At 41.0% G+C, this 20,824-nt stretch overlaps 1 protein-coding gene across 2 annotated transcripts in view; it reads left to right on the top strand.

The window, feature by feature from the left end:
* Nucleotides 1-20,824, top strand: part of ntm (neurotrimin) — a 361,645-nt gene that overhangs the window by 320,911 nt on the left and 19,910 nt on the right. For both annotated transcript variants that reach the window (XM_080780135.1, XM_080780134.1), the window contains one exon: nucleotides 9,563-9,688. In XM_080780135.1, coding sequence (XP_080636261.1) covers nucleotides 9,563-9,688 — 126 coding nt within the window. The remainder of the gene's footprint in view (nucleotides 1-9,562; nucleotides 9,689-20,824) is intronic.

Here is a 20,824-nt window from a genome sequence, read left to right as displayed (position 1 = left end):
AGTTTGATATGCATTAGGCCACAGCCCCCAATTTTTTTATCGCTGGAAACCCAACCTACAGTGTAAAGTCCTCAATGTAACTCTGAGAGTGTACAAATGAAATATCTGTTTGTTCTCTGATTTACGGTACAGACATTGATTGATTGATTGATTACTTTATTGGCAGAAATGTAATCAGTCAAACAGAAATTGTATCAGTACAGGGTACAGTCAAACATGTCCAATGGGATCACCGAAAAAAGTCCTTGCTGTCTTGTTTCCATTCAGGTCCTGGGTATTCAATTCATAATCATGACATGAAAAATAACAACAAAAATCAGGAGGTGGGGGTAGTCACTAGACTAAGGGGGGGGGGGGTAATCATTTCCTCTCCCTTTGGCATGCTGAAAGGTGGATTTTCAGGCCTGTTTTAAAGGACGCCAGGGATTTTCATTTTTTGAGGGAGGGAGTCAGGGCATTCCACACTTGGGTGGCAGTGCTGTAGAAGGAGAATTTGCCCATGTTTGGTTTGAAAGTGGGTGGTACCAGATCGTTGTTCTCGCTTCCTCTTGTATTGTGGCTAGGGATGCCGCCGATAAATCGATTTTCCGATTAATCATCGTAGTCTCCGAAATCAATTTTAATATTTCATAATCGAAAATCGATTAATAGTTAAAATATAGGCTAATAAGTAAGGCTGCATGATATATCGAACATGTACCTTCATCAGAGTGGAGAATATAAGTATAAATCAAGTTGAGCAAAGCCACTCTTTTCTGCCCCTCTCTCTAACAGACAAAGTTAACGATCACTTGTTAAGTGCCTGCCAGACAGACAATCAGATGAAATGAAGGCAGGTGTAGAGTAGAGTGTAGACTAGTGAACTGAACATGTTCTCTTTATATCAAGTACTTCATACCAGCCCCTTATGAAACTACTTCTCCCCAAATCCAATTGGATTTCATTTTCCATCCTGAATGGCACTGAGAAGATCTCCACAAAGGTTTACTCATCAAAACTGATTATAAAACTGTAACCATCAAAGCATGCACTCAACATATAATGGTTATGTGACCATGGCATGTGCATAATATAACATCTTAAAAGTTTTATCTGATATTGATTAAAAAAGAATAATAATGTCAGTCCCAATTTCAATTGCTTAACTCTGTTTTCTACCCGGAGCCACCCTAGACTATCAAAATGGATTGCAAAAAGATGGGTCATGGGCCCCAGACAAATTAGTTTGTTTTGGGAGGTTTATACAGTAGCTTGGTGTCATAGGGATGTTTGAGAACCAAGAGGTGCAAGCATAGTCAAAGTATAGGGCTGAATTAGGGCTCCCGCTAGAGTCTTGAGAGGACTTTTGTTGACAAATGAGGAAATTCTGCCCAGCAATCTTTTTCTTTGGTTTACTTTTTTGATTACCCTTGTTGCCAAATCTGTCAGTTTGTTGTCAAGAATACGACCCCCCCTCCCCCCTATTTTCACACCGTGTCAAGTACTGTGCCCAAATGAAATGGCTACTACTTTGCATAACAACAGCTTTAACTGTTACCTGAGCGCACATTCTCATACACGGTAAGCAACACAGCTAGCAGTATGGCTCCAGAGTCCAGTAGTCTACTGCTTCTGTGGTGTTCTCCATGCAACAAGAATGTCTCCTCCATCAAAGAAGAGATGCGTGCACGTGCGTGCACGTGACATGCCGTGGTACTGGGGGAAAAAATCACCATTAGACCACTGAGTACAGACGCTTAACACAATCAGCACTGGGATTTCTTTCAAAATAGAAGCTCGGGGTGCCAGGCAGATATGGCAGCTTTTACTCTGAAAGCCGGGGGCTCTAGAAGCGTTAATATTCTGGGCGAGAGGCATGTTGAAGTCAGAAATGAAGACAGAAGTATAGCCATCTGGTCAAAACCACGGAGATTATGCACGGCGAGCCTTTCTTTCTGATCCGTAAACAGGGAAGTGAATGGCAGCGCGCATGCGCCAAAAGCAAGGAGTGCATTGCAGAAGGATAGGCCAATCACACGTCGTCGCAATCAGTCGGTTGGATTAGTTATGACGTGTCTTACGGTCTGAATGTGTTAATAATCACATTGGCAGATTCAATGCTTCAGTCTTAACATTCATTTTTAATGGAAGCCAGTGTCATGAAGATACAAAGCAACATCCAACATTTGTAGCTGCTACAAAATCTACAAACCTGCAATCCAAATTGAGCTGCCTTCAACAGCTACGAAACCTTTTTTTTAACCATTTCCACTCACTTTTTCTCTTCTCTTCACACAATTGCTTGTAATTATTTCCGTCAGTCCGTTTTGTGGCCTTTCTAAGCCCAGGCTTTACATTTTCCTTTATATTTTTCTCGTCGCCGTCATCATTGACGTCAATGAGCAAATTGGTCACTTTATAGCTTTATATCAACTTTTTTGTCACTGCCAGTGTGAACAATTCCTCCGTGCCTATATACTTTGCCTGTGTGTTAACACCTTTGTGCTAAAATACGTGTATACACGTCCTCCCAATAAAAAACATGGGGTGCTAAGGACTTGTATAGGCGTCTTAAGGTCCTTTTTAATGATATAAAACAGGATTGCTGTTTTCTTTTTCAGAGTAAAATCTGCCCATCTGCTTGGCACGTTCGTTTTGTTCGTTTTACACCATGCGTTTCCCAACCTGGGGCCCTTGAGGGGTCGTGAGGCCATGTCTGTTTGGAGGTAGTCCAAAAATGTAAACATGTTGCACACAATCATAAGTTGCTTTCATCTGCGTTCTGCCTGGCATCCCTATTTTGGTTATGTCATTATTGTCAAAACATAGTACAAATAAATAAAATACGTTGTGATCTTGTAGAATGGGGTCTCCAAGTAAATATTTTAGTTTTGAACCACTGATTTACAGTACCATCAACCAAGTCAAACATTAATTAATTTCACTGCGTCGTGCTGCACATGGAAACCATAATGTCACCTACAGTATGTAAGCCACTGACCTATGGTAAAAACCTAGATTAGATGGTAAATGAAAAGTCATAGGTTGGTGAAAACAGCATGTTTGATTAGGGTTGTACCTGTCATGTATGTTACATCTACATTACCTATTGCACCTCCACCTAGGGTGACATTTAGTCCACAGCACCTTGGCGTTGACATTGATTTTTAGCTAAAGGCTAATGGGATGTGTGACCCTTATGCTTTGAAATAAGGTAATTTAGAAACCACCATAGTTTCCAAACAATTCCAGAAGGTAGGGAAATCTTGTAGTATGACCAGTTGGCCACCTATTTCAGCCTCCCTTCAGCTATGCAATGAACTCATAACAATTCTGCACTTTGGACCAAAACTAAAATACCAAAGCCACGGTCTGCCGTTTGTGTCAGTACCAGCATCTGTCTCTAGGATTCTGATGTGAGCTTGTTTCTGTGTAATCTGCCAACCTGATCAATCAATTTGACAGTGGCTGTTGCTAGGCAAAGCCTTGCTTAGCCCCTCCCGGACCTGTTTTGCTGCGCGTGCAGCCACTCACTTCCTGGTTTACGGCCCGACAAACTTCCTTATTTTCTCGAAATCACTGCTGCATTGTGTGAAGGAAGCCGAACAACACCTGTACAAAGATATCATTACATTATATTAACTGCCAGGCTAGCCCACTGAAGCCCAGGATTAAATTAATTTATAAGCTCCCACTCGCCAGCTGTCTCTAGGGTTCTGATGTGAGCTTTGACTATACTATTCCCCACTATTCCCTCGGTAGACTGAAAACAACATCTCTGACACAAGGGTCTTGGGCCCCTAGGGCAGTGATTAAAATATGTTCACGGGCAGTTAACAGTTATAACTTCAATATCGACTTGGTCATCAATATGTCAAGGTCCAGAGTAGACAAACACACACACAGTCACACACACGTGAGTGCAGTCGAAGGTAAACGCTCTCGCCAGAACATGATTTACTATTCTGTGCCTATCGGGTAAGGGTTGCAACTCGAACGGGGCTGAGTCGGCTAAAGGCTCATTCATAGTCTGGATTTTCGGTGGTGAGGTGACCACCGGAGCGGTGGTGAGTAAAAACAGAGAGAAGGGCTGGAGCGGTGGCGGTGGTTTGCTCTTCACCGCGGCTCGTGACGTCATGTTGTAGTTCGGTGGTCACCTAACCACCGAAAATCCAGACTATGTATGAGCCTTAAGTGAACTTTGGGCCCCTCCCACTGCGTGAAAAGAGGAGTTAACGGGCAATTATGGGCACTAGATTTGCCCGTAAACATCAAGTTTAGCAGGCATATACAGTAATAAACAGTAATATACAGATGTGATGGAACAATTTTATCCCCGATTCCCCTACTACTAGTAGGAGTATGGGGAGCGTGACCATTTACTCAAAGGCGATTCCGCACTTGCGATTAAAACACTTCATTGAATACTGTTCATCTCTCCCTTATAAGACATCAACTGTACATTTCTAGTATTTCCACTATAACATTTAAATGAGCCAGTTCTATAAAATATGAATACTGGCAAAAGAAAATTGTGTTCAGATCAGTAAACCGTATCCAATGCACTATCCACTTCAGTGCATACCGGTAGTCACCAGACAAATTGACAGTAAACCGTGTAGTACCAGAGGTCGCAGAACAAGTCTAGTGAGAAATTAATTTCATTCAAAAGCAGACAGATGTCTCTTGCCAAAAATAACAGATGTACAAGCTAACAGGCATTGTGAGCTTATAGATCAGTTCTTTTTGGCAATTGACAAGTTTGGCAATACATTGTATAATTTAGCTTGTGTTGAGCGGGAGTGGTTGTTGGGGATTTACTGCAGAGATGCAGTTTCAGCAAACATACTTTTGAATATCCCATGGGTTTCTCTTCTTTACTTTCTAAACTAACATTTTCACCGTGTCACAAAAGCCAACACACAAAAACAACTACAAAAAGGGCCATAGATGCCATGAATACAGTAGACCTTGCCAAGTTGTGGCTGGAAAAAGTGTTTTGTTGCTTGTATGTGCTGTTCCAGCATCCATAGAATCCTCCCTACATACTGTAGTTTTGTCATGCTACCGTGCTGTCGCGTAATCACGGCTCTACAAATGGCCAGAAGTTTGTCCAATTTTCAATTTTTATATTCCACATACAAACCTCTTCCAAACTTTAGATTTTAGATTTAGTGGTACGCTGTAAATTGTGATTGCATGCGTTGTTTGTTACTCTGCAGTGCTCTCATAAAAAAGTTCAACACGAAACAAGATCTATTGCTATCATTATTATTTCGACGACTTAGATCAAACTTCCACAGCAGCTCAGTCAATAGTAACAGCAAAGCTACAGTCAACTGATTTGCAACTTTATAATCAGGAGACAGGAATCAACCAATACGTACCTAGTACATACATCAATCAAGGGGTCTGCATATTGATGTAGTCGCAAGTCACAACAATATGTAAAAAAAAAAAAAAAAAAAAGGTTTCTGATTCGTATTGGTTCATCTTTCAAAGATATTTATGTTCTACCAAAAATAAAAACTAGTATGGGAAGCCGATCTTTTATTTTTAGGGCAGTTAACATTCACTGCCAGGCTAGCCCAGGATTAAATTAATTTAGGCTCTTATCGTATTATCGATCATCTGCGGATGTGTGGTGGGCCACCGTGTGTTATAAGATGTCCAAAAAACAGGTTCGACCACTGTGTACGGGAGGATCTCTTCTCTTGTAATGCTGGGTGAAAAACATAATCCACTATACAGTACTCCATTCTCCTTTCGGGGGCGACGTCAATAACATTTGACCCGGATGTAGATCAAAATCTCCGGATACGGAAATAGCCGAATCTAGCCGGATCTGGCCTAGCGGGAACCAGATACATTGTTTCAGAGGTGGGACAAGAGCGAGAATTCGATTAAACGGCGATGAAACAATAAGTGGTTACTCTGGGCAGTCGGGGGGACACAATGTGACGGACACATCCCCCGTCTCCCATAATTTGCGCCCCTGCTAACATTTAACATTGAACTTTGTCATCAATATACCTTTTTGTGTTGTGTTCACTGGAAATAATACAAAAACTTCTGTTTAGCCTACTGGAGGTATAGAACTTGGGGTCATGTGCTCAGTGTACTGGCTCAGGCCAAAGAGGATATTAGTTTTCTGTTTACTTTCTCCAGCCAAACTATTGAATCATGACATTCTTCCTCCTTGTTCCTACTGTATGCATAATATTTCCTCATGCTGGCTACTTAGCTGACAATTTTCTAGTTCTAGTTGTGGTTTTGCAATGGATGCATGCATGCAAATATAAGCCACTTTCCATCTAATCACATGAACAAACAAGGATTATGAAAAGAAATGGACCTTGTTTGCACGGTCCTTGTATCATAATTGTGATGGAACAGCAACTTCAAATATTCTGCATTTTGGCAGCTTGTACTGAATTGATTAGTGAAAACCCCTTTGTTTTAACTACACAAACATTGGAGAGTTATAGTTGGCCTGTTGAACCACAACTAAAAAGATTCAACACTGACATGCTCTCTGTATTTTGTCATTCAAGAAAGGAAAATGGGGATTAAGCTGACATCCAATGAATTATTCATGGGAAAAGGTTTAGCTCTGAAATAAGAAAAACTACTTATTTGAGGGCATTTGTTTCCTCTATATTGCAATTCCATTACTGTGCACTTGATGTCTCTTAGTAGGATGTTGATCCCCTAAACACCAGATATCTAACTAACTAACTAATCAGATTTGGAGTTAGTTGAATCTTTAGTTTTTAGTTTTTGAGTGCAACCACTCCTATACGGAGCTTTGTGTGTCTCTGGCTGTGTCCCTGTATCCGAGCACAGTGTCACTGTTGCGTAGCCTAACACACACATATTAACTGTATGATTTTCTGTGTGACAGTACAGTACAGTACAGTACAGTACAGTACAGTACAGTACAGTACAGTACAGTACAGTACAGTACAGTACAGTACAGTACAGGGACCCCCTGGGGACCCCCACACGGTAACTCTGTCATTTCTCGGCCGTTTCGGACGTGGGGCGGCTCACCGGAACCGGGCCGGCACCCAGACCTCGTTCCTGGGTTTGATTTCTCAATTACTGATAGTAGATTGAAGAGTTTTGTCACTAACACAAACATTAAATGCCATTAACACTCAGATTGCCCAGGGTTATTTAATCCATTAAATCATAGCGCCCAATCGATTTATAGCAACGGAGCACTTTTACCGACGGACCGGAAGTTATACCGGATGTGGCTGGAGCAGCTAAATGTAGCCAAAACACTCTAAAGGCTATCAACAACAACGGGAGGCTTGATTCAATCTAACACGTCTAGCGACTGGACAGCGGGGGGCCGTCTAACACAGGATATTTTCTTAGAATTGGACGGGATGATTTAGAGTATCATGTTCTCAAATTAATGTAGACAGAAATCCTATTCCTTTGCCCCAAAGCAAAAAAAATGGGTTCATTAATTAAGCTCTTTAATTGACAACCTAACTCCCTCGATCAAACCAAGTAACAAGCTTATTTTAGACTGATATGAGTTTTAAAGTCGGTAATCGAAACACCATTCCTTTATCAAAAAATATTGCAGTCATTCCTTACTCAGCAAGGTGCTGAAAAACTATAGGCCTAATTCATGCTTTTATCTCCAGTAGGTTGGACTGCTGCAAAGCACTTTTCCGGATCTTCCTAAAAAAGTTCATTGAAAGGTTACAGCAAACTCTGCTGCTAGACTGCTAACGAAAACAAAAAGAGAGAGAACACATCACTTCGGTCTTAGCTAGACTACACTCTGGCTCCCCGCGTCTTCCAGAGTCTATTTTAAAGCCATTCTACTTGTTTATAAAGCTCTCAATGGGTTAAGGCCAGCCTACATCACAGACTCCCTGTTGTTTTGTGTTCCTTCCCAAGCCTTTAGATCCTCTGCCGGTTTGCTCGATATGCAGAACCCTACCCACTTGTGTTGTTGTTGCAGATGCTGCTTTGTTATGCTCCAAAATTGGGGAACACCTTACCTAAACACATTAGAGAGGCACACTCTTTTGAAAGGCCAGGAACAGTTAACAATTTCACACCATTTTAAATGCATTTTTTTTCCATTTAACTTTCTATTGGTTGATTATATGCTTCATTTGAGACTTTTAGCCAAAAGTTTTTGTTACTTTTTACGTAGAAAGTCCACACACACGGCTCTGCTCCACAGTGCTTCATTTATTTAAAAGAAATCACACCCGTGTGAAGTGAACAAGTGAACTTATGTGATTGGTTAGCCGATTTGCTTGTACATATGCCCAGATGCCCTTTATATTTCCCTTCATTGTCAATGGCATTTAATGTTTGTGTTGCCACAAATTTACGTCCTATTTGGCAGACATTTGACCTAATTTCTCCTTTCATTGTCGATGGCAAATATGAGACGTGCAGTGGGGACAAGATGGCGTGAATTTCCCCAAAAGCTGTATATAGGAGCCCCTCAAAAATCCGACCCGTCTGAACTGAGTGGTGCTGTACTATAGGCCTACTGTACTTACTGTGCTGTACAAGCCCTCCTCCCTCCATAAGTTTAAGGATAAAGGGTAAGGGGTGGCACAAGATATGGCAGGCCCTTATAGTCTCTTCTCCTTGTGGCATGGCCTGGATCTGCAAGACAAAGCACAGCAAGGCAATTCTTTTAAGTGGACCTGAGTTTGCTCTGTACTTGGACAGCTTTTTCCCCCTCACAGAATGGCCAAAGATAGCCAATCTACACGCTCACACAAGTTTTTTTTATTTACAGTACATTTCAAGCACAAACTCAATACAAAGACTGTTAACTGTGAGTGGACGACCCAATTAAGCATTACACTTGTTTACAACAGGGTCCACCTTGTTCAATTCATCAAAACATTTAGAGACGTACAAATAGACACTTCTATATAGTTAAAGAACAGAACAGGAATTCATCATAAAGGAAGCAAAAATGAAAAATAAACATATACAGTGAGGGGGGGCAGTGGGGGGGGATTCAGATTTTACAGGGGCCAGTTTCGAATTGCAGCCGTCCGTAGGTGCCCTTTGAGAGCGGTTTTGAAGGATTCAAGGGATTCACATGTCTTAATGACTGTTGGTAGGGCGTTCCACATTTTGGTGGCATAGGAGCGAAAATAATTTAGTCCCTTGTTTGTGCCGAATCTGGGTTGTACATGGTTTGTTGCACTCCCTCTGGTGCAACAATGCAACTCATTGAGTTGCATCGGCGTGGTCTACCTTAAAAACAGTTTTGTCCCGACCCGTGTCCGACCCTTTGGTGTTTGGGCTTTAGTCCAACGTCCCAATAATACGACATTACTAACCCTACTCCAAACCTAACCTTAACCGCACGCGTAAGTGAGCGGTTAACCGGCCATGTATGTCGGACTAACGGGACATCGGACCCACATATGCCCAACCTTCACCTTGGAGCAGCCTTTTCAGTGGCTTTGTGTATATATATAACATTTTCCATGTTGCTATTGTGGGACTGAGAGGCAAGTGGTTCTGTTTTGCTATGTACCGTCCAAACACCTGACATATGTTTTTTTTTCTTTCACAGTGCCACCCAAAATAATCAACTTGTCAAAAGACATTGTTGTCAATGAAGGCTCCAATGTCACCCTGATGTGCCAAGCCAATGGTAAACCAGAGCCTTCAGTGAGCTGGAAACTAGTCTCTCCTTCAGGTAACTTATTTCTCTCTTGGCAACATTGTCATTTACATGTTTCCCTGCTGTGCCCAACTTTTACTAGTGTCGTTTTTCTTCTCCACAATTCATTACATTACTCATTTTCTGGGGCTTCCAGTCATCTTAATCATCACCTTCTCGCACTTCCTCTATCTGCATCCTTTCATCTCATTCATTCATGCCACGCTCTTTGACATTGAGTGACCCTGGTGGATTTATTGCTCTGCTTATTACCCATCATTACCTGTTCTCTAATCATCATTACAACGTAATAGTACATGGAAAAATAAACCAGCTTTAGTGTAATTGATCTCATTAATTAGTATAATAGGATAGATGTAAATGTTGCACAGGCACATTGAATGACAGAATTAATGCTAAGAACACTGTGTGTGTGTGTGTGTGTGTGTGTGTGTGTGTGTGTGTGTGTGTGTGTGTGTGTGTGTGTGTGTGTGTGCGAGTGCGAGCATGCATGCATGCATTTCAGATTGTGTACGTTTGTCCAAAGCTGAGATAGCAGTGCTGTACATGCTCCACATCACTGAATACATTTAGCTTATCTTTAACTTAAGACCGAAGGAAGGCAAACATTGGTGTGTATTTCTGCATTCAAATCACTCCATGCTTTACTTAATCAGGCAAAATGCTTGCATTCATAATGAATTGCATTTTAAACCCAGAGGTGTTGTGGCATTGTCCTATTTTCTCCTCTTTTCTTGGTGGTACAACAGGGATCTGGGAATTGAAATGTTAATATGACAAGAATGTGACTGACCTGTCTGTAAGGAGATAAGTGAGGAGAGGTCCCATTGATAGGCTCCTTATTTATTTATTTATTTATTTATATGGCTATTGGCTAAATGTAACATTCTGATAGAGAACACATCATTGTCCTGGCCTTGCTGAAAAGATTACCTGCCACCCGTGTTGTCAGTTTTGTGAAAAGGAGAGAGGGCAGTCCATTCCTGTACTGTATTTATCTATTCTTTACTGAAGGGAAGCTGGGAGGGATATTGAATGGGAAGACCTAGGGGAGATGGCTGTGTCAGGATTTGAGCTTACAGTGTGCAGTAACGTCAGATGGAGGCTACATAACCAATAACATCATTTCTGTTGTGGCAATGGCTACAAAAGGAGCTACATTGGGGGATTTTGTTGTAATTATAATGACAGTGGGTAATATTTGTGCACCAAAGCATGTTTTTTGGGGGGGACGTCCGCTCCCCTCAGCTGATTGAGGTGAGAATGAGATGTGCTGTGTGGAGGTTAATTTCCCCAGTGTTGTGGTGTTAATCTTGTACTGCAATCCACTACCGCTGCCCACACAGGACTGTGAGAGCAACACTGTATCCTGCTTTTTCCAAAGATTCTACTGTTTTCTTAAGCCTGATTGATATTATATATTTTATATTTACTGACAGAACTAGCAGGGCTGCTAACGCGGACACAAGCATGTTGTATAAACTGCAGTTTACTCACTATAGCAGGTTTACATTACTTAAAGTCTTAAAGAACCATTTCACCCATTTTCAATTGGTTCTCTCTAATGCAATGTTCATTATCAGATGGTAGCTACCATATCTGTCTACTTATTGTGGGTCTCACAGGGGCTGTGGAATGGACAGTTCAGAAAACCTGCCATCGGTGGGCATGCCAAGCTAATAGAAAATAGAAAGTTAGCATGCTGAAATAGAACGCACTGCATTAATAAAAGAAAGAAATCTTTCCCCTTCTCTTCCTCCATCTTTCCTGTCCGTCTTCACTTGATACTATCAATAAAGGCAGAAAAGCCTAAAACAAATCTTTAAAGAATAAATAATAATGCTCTCCAGGTTGTGCTATAACGTGAGATATTACCCCTGGTGTGCTGTCAATATCAGCACCCCAGTGCCAATATTGGACTGTATAGCATGACCTCAAGTTTACAGTATTATTGCTGTTATGCATGTTTCATTATTGATTTTTATGGTTAGAAATCTACTTTGTTACTAACCATGGCTGCCAGCTGTTGCTAGGTTACAGTAAAGTTAAGGTCTACAAGTAATTGGGTTCATATATATCTTCTTCCCAAAAGGACTTTCAAACTAGGAAGGGTATGGCCTGGTCAGCCTGCAATGATATGCATAAGATCTGTTCATCCCAGTTTAGTAAGATGTTAAAAGTAAAAATATTTAGATCGACCGTTGAGCCGATTCTACTCTATGGCTCCGAGACATGGACACTTTCAAAGAAACTAGAGAAACGGTTGGATGGCACTTACACCCGCCTTCTAATGAGAGCGCAAAATCTGTCTTGGAAGAGCCACCCATCGACTAATCTAATATACGGCAACCTTCCCCGTGTTTCTTCACTAGTCCGATCTAGAAGAACACAGTTTGCCGGCCACTGCTACAGAGCTGACAATGAGGTTATATGTTTCCTTATTCTCCTGCCTCAAAGCAGACCAGAGGTAGAAAACTGTCGTTCCCTGATGTCATCGCTAGGGACACATGCATCAGTAAGCAGGAACTGGGGATGGCAATGAAGGACCGGAAAGTCTGACATAGCATTGTGAAATCCATGATCTCGACCACGGTCGAAAAATGATGATGATGAAAGTTAAGGTTGGGACTAGCGCTGTTATCGTTATCGAAAGATATCGGCACTCATTAGAATGCATCTCAGCTGATCGATTTGCCATGTGCAGGGAACTACAGTAACTGTAGTATAAAACAGGTTTAAACTCGGTCCTGGACAGAACAAATCGAGAGACTGGAACCCCCAGGACATCTCCGGGATTGATTGTAATTCCCTGAAAAGTGTTTCAAATAGCCATGACCTAGAGGTAAACCCTGGATCCACTTTCCACTCACTAAGAAACTTTGCAAGCACTTGAAGTAGTTGAATCCTTGGGGAGACGTGCAGTAGGCCTACAAGTAGAGAGCGGTACTCTACACTGGATATTTTCACTTTCATATACAGTAGTGCCTAATGGATTCAAGTGTTCTTTTCTAAACTTAAACTGAAGTTGTCTGTCATGTTCTGTTGATGGCAAGTTAAAAGGAAGAACTGATTGATTGATTAAACATTTTATTAACATATTGCAGAATGGGTACAGTCCAAAGAAGGTACAGGTCAATACAAAACCTGCTAACAGAATGAAACCAGAAAAAGCACTAAGACTTGTTTACATCAGGGTCCCCCATTTTCAATTAATCAAAACATTTAAAGACATACAGATATACACATCTATGCAAAATAAAAACATCAAATACACAGTTAGAAAAAAGGGAATACTTGAACAGTATAGAACGAAAGATGGGGCCAGTTTCGAACAGGGGTCAGTTTCAAATTGCAGCTGCCCATAAACTTGCTCCTTGAGAGTGATTTTGAAGGAGTCTAGGGATTCACATTTCTTAGCGACTGTTGGCAAGGCAGGCGTTCCACATTTTAGTGGCATTTAACATTTATTTAATTGATTTGGGAAGTCTGGAACCTTGTTTTATCGGCCTTCTGAGATTACTATTTGATCCAAAGAGAATGGATTCAGTTTTTCCCAGGTGTAATGAAAGTATAGATCAGCGAGCCAGGTGCAGATATACCAAGTTCAGAGCTGAGGACCAGTAGTGCAGAGTCATCCGCAAACAGAAACAAATTGCAGTCACAAGCTGATATCATGTCGTTTACATATTAGGAACAGTAAAGTCCCTAGTATGCTTCCTTGTGGAACGCAAGGAAGGGGGGTCAGTTTTCCGTTCACCTCCAACATCCGTTCTCGCCACTCCAGGTAGGATTGCATCCAGTTTACTGATGTGCTATCAAAACCAATTGCTTTAAGCTTATTCATCAGGATAGAGTGGTTTACAGTGCCTTTTGGCGGGTCCAGTATAACCATACCGCAGTATTTGCCAGCATCCATGTCGTGTTGGATGTGGTCGCTCAAATAGAGGAGACATGTATTAGTGGAATGGGATTTTCTGAAGCCTGATTCTTTTCAACCTGTTCATATTAGTTCATTATAGGTAGTTGCCGTGGGCTGATTTGCTGCCTAACCATTAGTCGTCCATTAGTCAACCTTCACTCAGCGGCAGCGCTTGACTTTCCTTGTCCATACAAGCAGGATGGAGAAGTCTTCAGCCACGGCTGCCATGGAAACAAGTCTCATTTAAGTTGCTTCTGAGATTATTTTCCATTATTTTGTGCTGGCCTAGGGACCAGAGTGAATTGTGATTGTGTTTGTCAAGACGCAACACGTTGTGAGCTTGTACATTAGCATTTTCTTTTTTAATAGTCCAAAATAGTGTTAAAGTGGTTCAGCTGTTCTTCATTTCTGTGGGTACCCCCTGGAAAGACGTCTGGGGGTCCTCAAACCCCACTTTGAGACTCACTGGCCTATGTGTCCCACATACAGACTTTATTCACACAGCGGGTGGGCTTGGGGGAAGGCAGAGTTTATCGCCATCCCCCAGCCCCCAAGTATGAAGTAAGCCACGTGAATATGGTCAATTCCTCCAGGGATATGGTCCTCTGATCTCCCTCCCAGCTGATCCATTTCTGTCCTCTAGCAGCAGTGCGATGGCTCCCGCTCAGCTGTTGGTAATGGCCTCCCCGGGGGATGAAGCCCTACAGCTTCCTATTGGGGTGGTCAACCCATCAGAGCTACTGCTTGGGAGCGACAATGCTTTTTGAGGCGTCTGTTCATTTTGAAGCGGACCGTTTCTTCTGTATTTAACCACTTAACTGTTAAGACCTGTTTTATACCTCGTTGTGAAAATAGCGGGAACCCCTTTTGGTGTTTCAATTACATATAATTCTGGGGGTCCTTGACATGAAAAACTTTGAGAACCACTGACAGAAACATGAGGTTTTTCAGAAAACTGTCAGGATTTAGAAAGCATTTGTAGATTCGTCCTCAGGTCAAAATGGGTTAAATAATATTAATTAATAATATAATGCCCAAAAAAGGATGGCAAGTTGAAAGTGGTTAAACATTTTTCTTGCAGTTTGTAGCTATAACATTAATTCCTTACGACCAGTAAGATATTTGCCTGAGGGCGAGAACGATGCGCGCATCCGCCTGGGTGACAGCAGACTGCTGGGCGAGCGCTGGCGCTTTGGCATGTTGGGGTAATATCTTAATTTTTGGGCCTGTTAAGAACTCTAATTTTTGCCGGCTGCCGGGCGTGGCTGCACTAATAACTTTGGGGAAGGCCCGTCTAGAGTCTAAATGGACTGGTATCAGTCAAAATGGAGACATCGAAGAGGAAGGATGGATGGGGAAGGATCAACATTTGGAATGTCAGAACAGGTCAGCTCCATGTATGGAGATCTAAGGGTTTGAGGTTTGAGGTCAGATGTAGAGTTGCTGGCAAATATTGATGACATCAGGGATCAGGGATGATGTCACGTGATGTCACGTGCTCCATCCCTGATGATGTCACGTGATGTCACATGCTCCATCCCTGATGATGTCATGTGATGTCACGTGCTCCATCCCTGATGATGTCACGTGATGTCACGTGGTCCATCCCTGATGATGTCACGTGATGTGATGTCACATGCTCCATCCCTGATGATTGGAAAAAGGGGAATATCCTCACTCTCTTAATGAAGTTTGAGTTTCTTTATTTCATGAAATCACAAGCAGCATGAGCAGTCCATCTAGAGAAACGAACGCGTTTCGGCACGCAGGCCTTCCTCAGCGTTTCAAACTAGGTTATGTCTCACAGAGTAGACATATATATAGGCTAGCTAAGCGACAGATCACAGCTGGGTCTCATTTGTGAAATCAATTCACTCAGTTCATATAATACATTTCATATTCAGTATTACATTTTTCATATTTTATCATAGATTCAAAACTGTTCAATTACAGAAAGCAATTCAATAAAAGCTCTTCATTCATTCCTTTAGGAAACTCTGTATTTAAGAAGTGGATCCAATAAGCCTCTTTTTGAAGCAGAACCCGGTCTCTATCTCCACCTCTTTTTAGTGGATTGACTATCTCTGAACCTTGGAATCTCAAAGTACAAATGTCATGTTATACAGAATTGAAATGCCCATCCCTGATGATGTCACGTGCTCTCTCACCCCGACCAACACACACACTGACAGGAAATGCACATAGTTAACTGCGACCTTCGGTCGCAACAATGTCACAGTGTATCTGTAATTTATCTGTTTACAGTATGTTTTGAGCTGTTGAGCAATGATTAAAGCTCATTATGTCAGGAAAATGTCCCAACAATCAATGTTGGAATACATCACACATTTCATGCCTACAATTTAAAGTGATTGTAAAATAATCGACCATGTTATAAATGATGTACTGATATCACAAGCGATAACTGTAAAGTTGCAGCTTTATAGTTAAATAAGTTAAATGTAATTACCGTATCCATCTGTCGTCATTTAGGCAAACAACATATACATGTCTTTGTGTGGGCATTATTGTCAGGTGCCAAAAGCACAGAACACTCCACTGGTATGTCCCAAAAAGCTTTCCAGATTACACCCTGATCTGTGAAACACAACAGTTTCATGATCCAAGGCTTATTAGCACACTGGGAGGGGCAATTCCTTGTTTTATGTTTATCTCTAATGGCCATCTAGACTGGAGAACCCCTTAAGGATCTAATTTGGTGATAAGCTAGCACTGCCGCCCTCTTATTTTCTGTGCTCCGCTTTATCTACATTTTGATGCATAAATTGCTGTTGTGCAGAACTTGCCATTGTTCTTTATTTTGGGGAGATGTTTCATCAGGTCTCTGTTGCATAGAGATATGATTAATACCAAGGAGCCCACATTATATTTTGAGCAGAGAATCCATTTTTTGAGCTTTCCTCTGTTTGAGCAAAAAAGCTTTGAAACAGCCTCATCAGTGGAACCGAAAAGGGCTTCAGTGCTGCTCCTACTCTTCTGCCATTTGTGACAATAGTTTCCGTTTTTGTCACTAAATTTCATTAAACTGGTCCTTAACCGTTCTGAATATATGAACAGCAAATATATATATATATATATATATATATATATATATATATATATATAGAATATTAGTGGTCCATGACATGAAAATGATGTTTGACAGTCAGCAATATTGTTGCTTATTCTAGATTAATTTGCGGATTTTCTGACTTGATCTGGCCTGTTAACATTTTCATAGACCTGTTTGCTTGTTTCCCTCTCAGTCAATGTGGCAACCCTGGTCAGTGCCGTGTTGACAATGTAGCTTAGCAGTTAGCACACAACAGCTAGGAGGAGCAGCCTTCTGGCGTCGCCGCGTCATGTTTAAAAGTATTTTGCGCAATTTATGTCCCTGAATGTATGGATATGGACTTATGGCTCCATCGCTGCCTCTTTCTTTAGTAGAAGTAGAAATTTAACGCGTTGCAGAGTGTTTCCCGTCCGCGCGCGCGCACACACACACACACACACACACACCGCCTCCTGGCCTGAGGGGGTTGGAGTGATGTAAAAACAATATTTGAACAGTGAAATACATCGGTAAAATCGGTAAAAAAGTAGGCTAGGTTCATTCTGGGAGCGTGCAGATTTTGTTTTGCATGGAGAGATGTGTGGTAATAGTGTGGCTCGGTCGGAGATAGACGACAACGGCTGTGCTGTGTATTAGGAGACACACACACACACACACACGGCGCCAAATTGTATAGGCACATTTTGTTGTGTTGCAGCGGTAGCTAGAGGAAGCATGCCAGTGGGGCAACGGTGATAACGGTGGCCTGTGATGCAGGTGTGCTATGGGACGGAGGTGCGAGGTTAATTCACTAATAAATTCATTATTAATCATTAATGTGTCAATTGGGAAAAAGGGCTCCGTTACGCCCTCCATATAATGATGGTCCATGCCTGTGTGAAAAGTGGGAGTGATTCGTGCAGTTAATGATGAGATAATGCGCTGTCAGTGACATTATGAATAACAGTCACATGTGATAAATGTATAATAGAATAATATACGGTATATATGGACTAGTGTTATCACTACCAAAATGGCAAGAAGGAAAAATAACATAATGGGGAGATCATGATTTTGCAACTGGATTTGATGTGTTGTTTACATGTCAATACTAAATAAAATAAATAGAAACAATGAATGTACCGTAGCGATTGAATGGGACCACAAATGAAACTCTCTCCTCTTCCCATGTCATCACCCTGGTGTTCCAGCTGAGGGGATAAGAAGGTAACATTCTCCTTAATTAGGGAAAGCTGCTTATTTGCCTAGACCCCTGGAAACAGCCCAATCAATAGACTTTGAAACCAGCAGAGTGTGCATTAATCCCATTCCAATATGATTATGAGCTGCTCTTAGTCAATTGCACCTATTACTGTGGAATCTCATTAACGCTGTCCAACAGCTGGGCTTCACAGCTGAGTTCACTTTGTAGCTTTGATAAGATAAGATAAAACTTCACTGAGCCCCAGAGGGGAATGATGCAGGTGCCATATAGCAGCAACTGCAGTGAGAATCAGTGTTTTTTTCTTTCTTTTTTTAACTTAAGTAAAAGTATCAATTCTGCATTGTAGAAATACTCTGTTACAAGTACGAGTCCGGAATAAAAAATGTACTTGAGTAAATCAAGTCATTGGTATAAAAATGTGCTTAAAGTACAGAAAGTATTAATTATGCAGAATGTAAACACAAATGTATACCAATCTTTAGAAAATAGCTGAGCGAGTTGCGACGCATTGTGAGCTTGTAGATCTGCTATTTTCAAATGGCCGAAATATATAGTATACATGTAATAATACAATACAATAATACATGCAATAATGCAATGCATGTATACAATAATAATCAAAATCTACAAAGTAATTAGTAACTACAGTTTTCAAATAATTGTAGTTGAGTAAAAGTACAATATTTGTCTGTGATATAGTGGAGTAGAAGTATAAAGTATAGAAAATTGGAAATACTCCAATACTTTACTCCACTGGTGAGAATAAAATGCATGAGAGGTGCACTAAGATACTAAGGCATCATAAATAGGACTACATATAAATAAAGATGAAATAAAATAGCCATAGATACTATCTGCACTGAATATGATTGATACATGATGAGAAAAGATGTAAAGTCATTTAAGCACTGGCCTCTTGAAGGTGCAATCAAATATAATTGTGTATGAGTGGTATGAGTATGTTGAGGGTTGCGATGGGAGTGTCTGTGTCACCCTCGCAGTCAAAATGTCCGCCTTAACAGCCAGTACTTTAATTGGAACATTTGCATTTACCCCGAAGAATGGAAAATTGATACTATTATTGCTGGACTATTGTGGTTAAATCTGCCAATTACCTACTGCATAATATATTATGCATTACCTACTTATTCCTACTTATAATAGTATAATGTTTTTTTTGTATCATGGCTCAGGGCTCATGGCTCATTATGCCAGATGCCACCCATGAGCTGGCATCTGCTTGCCAGCTCATGGCATGGCAAGCAGATGTCAGGTTCCGTTAAAGCCATTGATTCTTTGTATTCTATACATCACACCTGCAAACACTAAAGACTTATTATTCACATTTATATTCATTCAATTCAATTCAAACTTTATTCGAGACACACAGGGTCCATTGAGTATATATAGCCTATACATAATCAATGTGATGTTGATTATTAATGTGATATATATTAAAAATAACAATTAAAATAAAATAAAAGCAGACAGCTCTTCCCAGGATTGACTATATCTTCAATAATAATATTGTAGGACTCATCCAGGCAAGACATGAATCCATACTTAGAGTGCCTTGAGAGAGCCTCATGTGTGGATTCCACAGTGACCTGCCATCTATAGGGCAGTGGTTCTCAACGTTTTTGGCTGGGGACCCCTGGAAATGCTTTGGCCATGTCTTGCGACCCCCGCCCCGCCCCCCTCCTCACCCCCAATAATAATAGAGAAAATACATCATAATTAAATTCTGAAACCAGATCTATATAATCATTAAGGAAAGCTTATGCATGTACTATGTGTATACAATATGTAAACTCTTAATTTTACCCACAGGTAAATTAAGAGTACCCTGATCTAGGGATCTTGAGTAGAATTATCCTCAGGGCATCATTGTAGGCCACTTTAAGCCTCTGCATGCTACCTTTCTTGTGCATTGTTGATAGACTGTTCATATATTTATCTGTTCCAGGCTGAATGCTGGGGAGATTATGTTTTCACCCTTTTGTGCGTGTCTGTATGTGTGGCCAGCCAATTCCCAAACTGCTGGAGTTATCGGCACCACATTACTCTTGCACACTGCCAGTAGGCCAAGAAAGATGCACATTTTCACTCCGCGGCGCACCCCTTTCCAGTTATTCATACTGTTTATAGACTGTACATAATACCCAGATTCTCACTATTGAAGCTTGTTGACACTGTACATACTGTACCTATTCATTCTCATATTCATGGTCTGAACATACAGTATTATATCCATTTATCTTAGGCCCGTTCATTGGTAAAATATGTAAATTAATTCATATATTCATTGGTAATGGACCAATGATAATATTTAAGATTCCAAGTGTGAATCTACTGTAGGGCCTACATACTGTATGTTACATCATAATTACTCATTCGAGACCCAGTGGCTATGTCTTGAGTCAGAACCTGGCTAAACTTTGTATTTTATTTCATTTTATGTTATCTTTAATGTATTTTGTGTTGGGTCTTCACTCTCTTACTCCTACCTGTTATACAACAGTTAGTTGTGTTTCAGTGTTGCACACATAAAACAGTAGATTGACTGTTTTCAGTGTGTGACACCTGTGTACAACGAAGTATAAATCAAACCGTACTGCTGTTGCTATTATGACACCAGAATTACCCCCTAGGGTTCAATATCGGTTTATCTTATTTTATCTTATCCTATCTTAGATCATGCAGTGGTTTCACAGTCCAACACCCTTGGCTGCACTTGCTGGCGGACAGTATGCTTAATCCTATGATCTTCCCAGACAATAACCTAGAGACAGTGGTTTGCAAACATTGAATAGCATAATATTGCGCTACTGAAACTGATGTTCAACAGCCGGTGACATTTTCATAAGGATTGATGGCATAATAATCGCTCCCCTGGTATTGATACAAAGAGTATCAAGGAGTGTGTACCTTATAATGCAGGCGTTCTTTTCATTT

The sequence above is a fragment of the Protomyctophum bolini genome, assembly GCF_963924005.1.
Source record: "Protomyctophum bolini genome assembly, chromosome: 13".
NCBI classification, from domain to species: Eukaryota; Metazoa; Chordata; class Actinopteri; order Myctophiformes; family Myctophidae; genus Protomyctophum; species Protomyctophum bolini.
The sequence above is the reverse complement of the archived record's forward strand: the minus strand, read 5'-3'. Positions and strand labels throughout refer to the sequence as shown.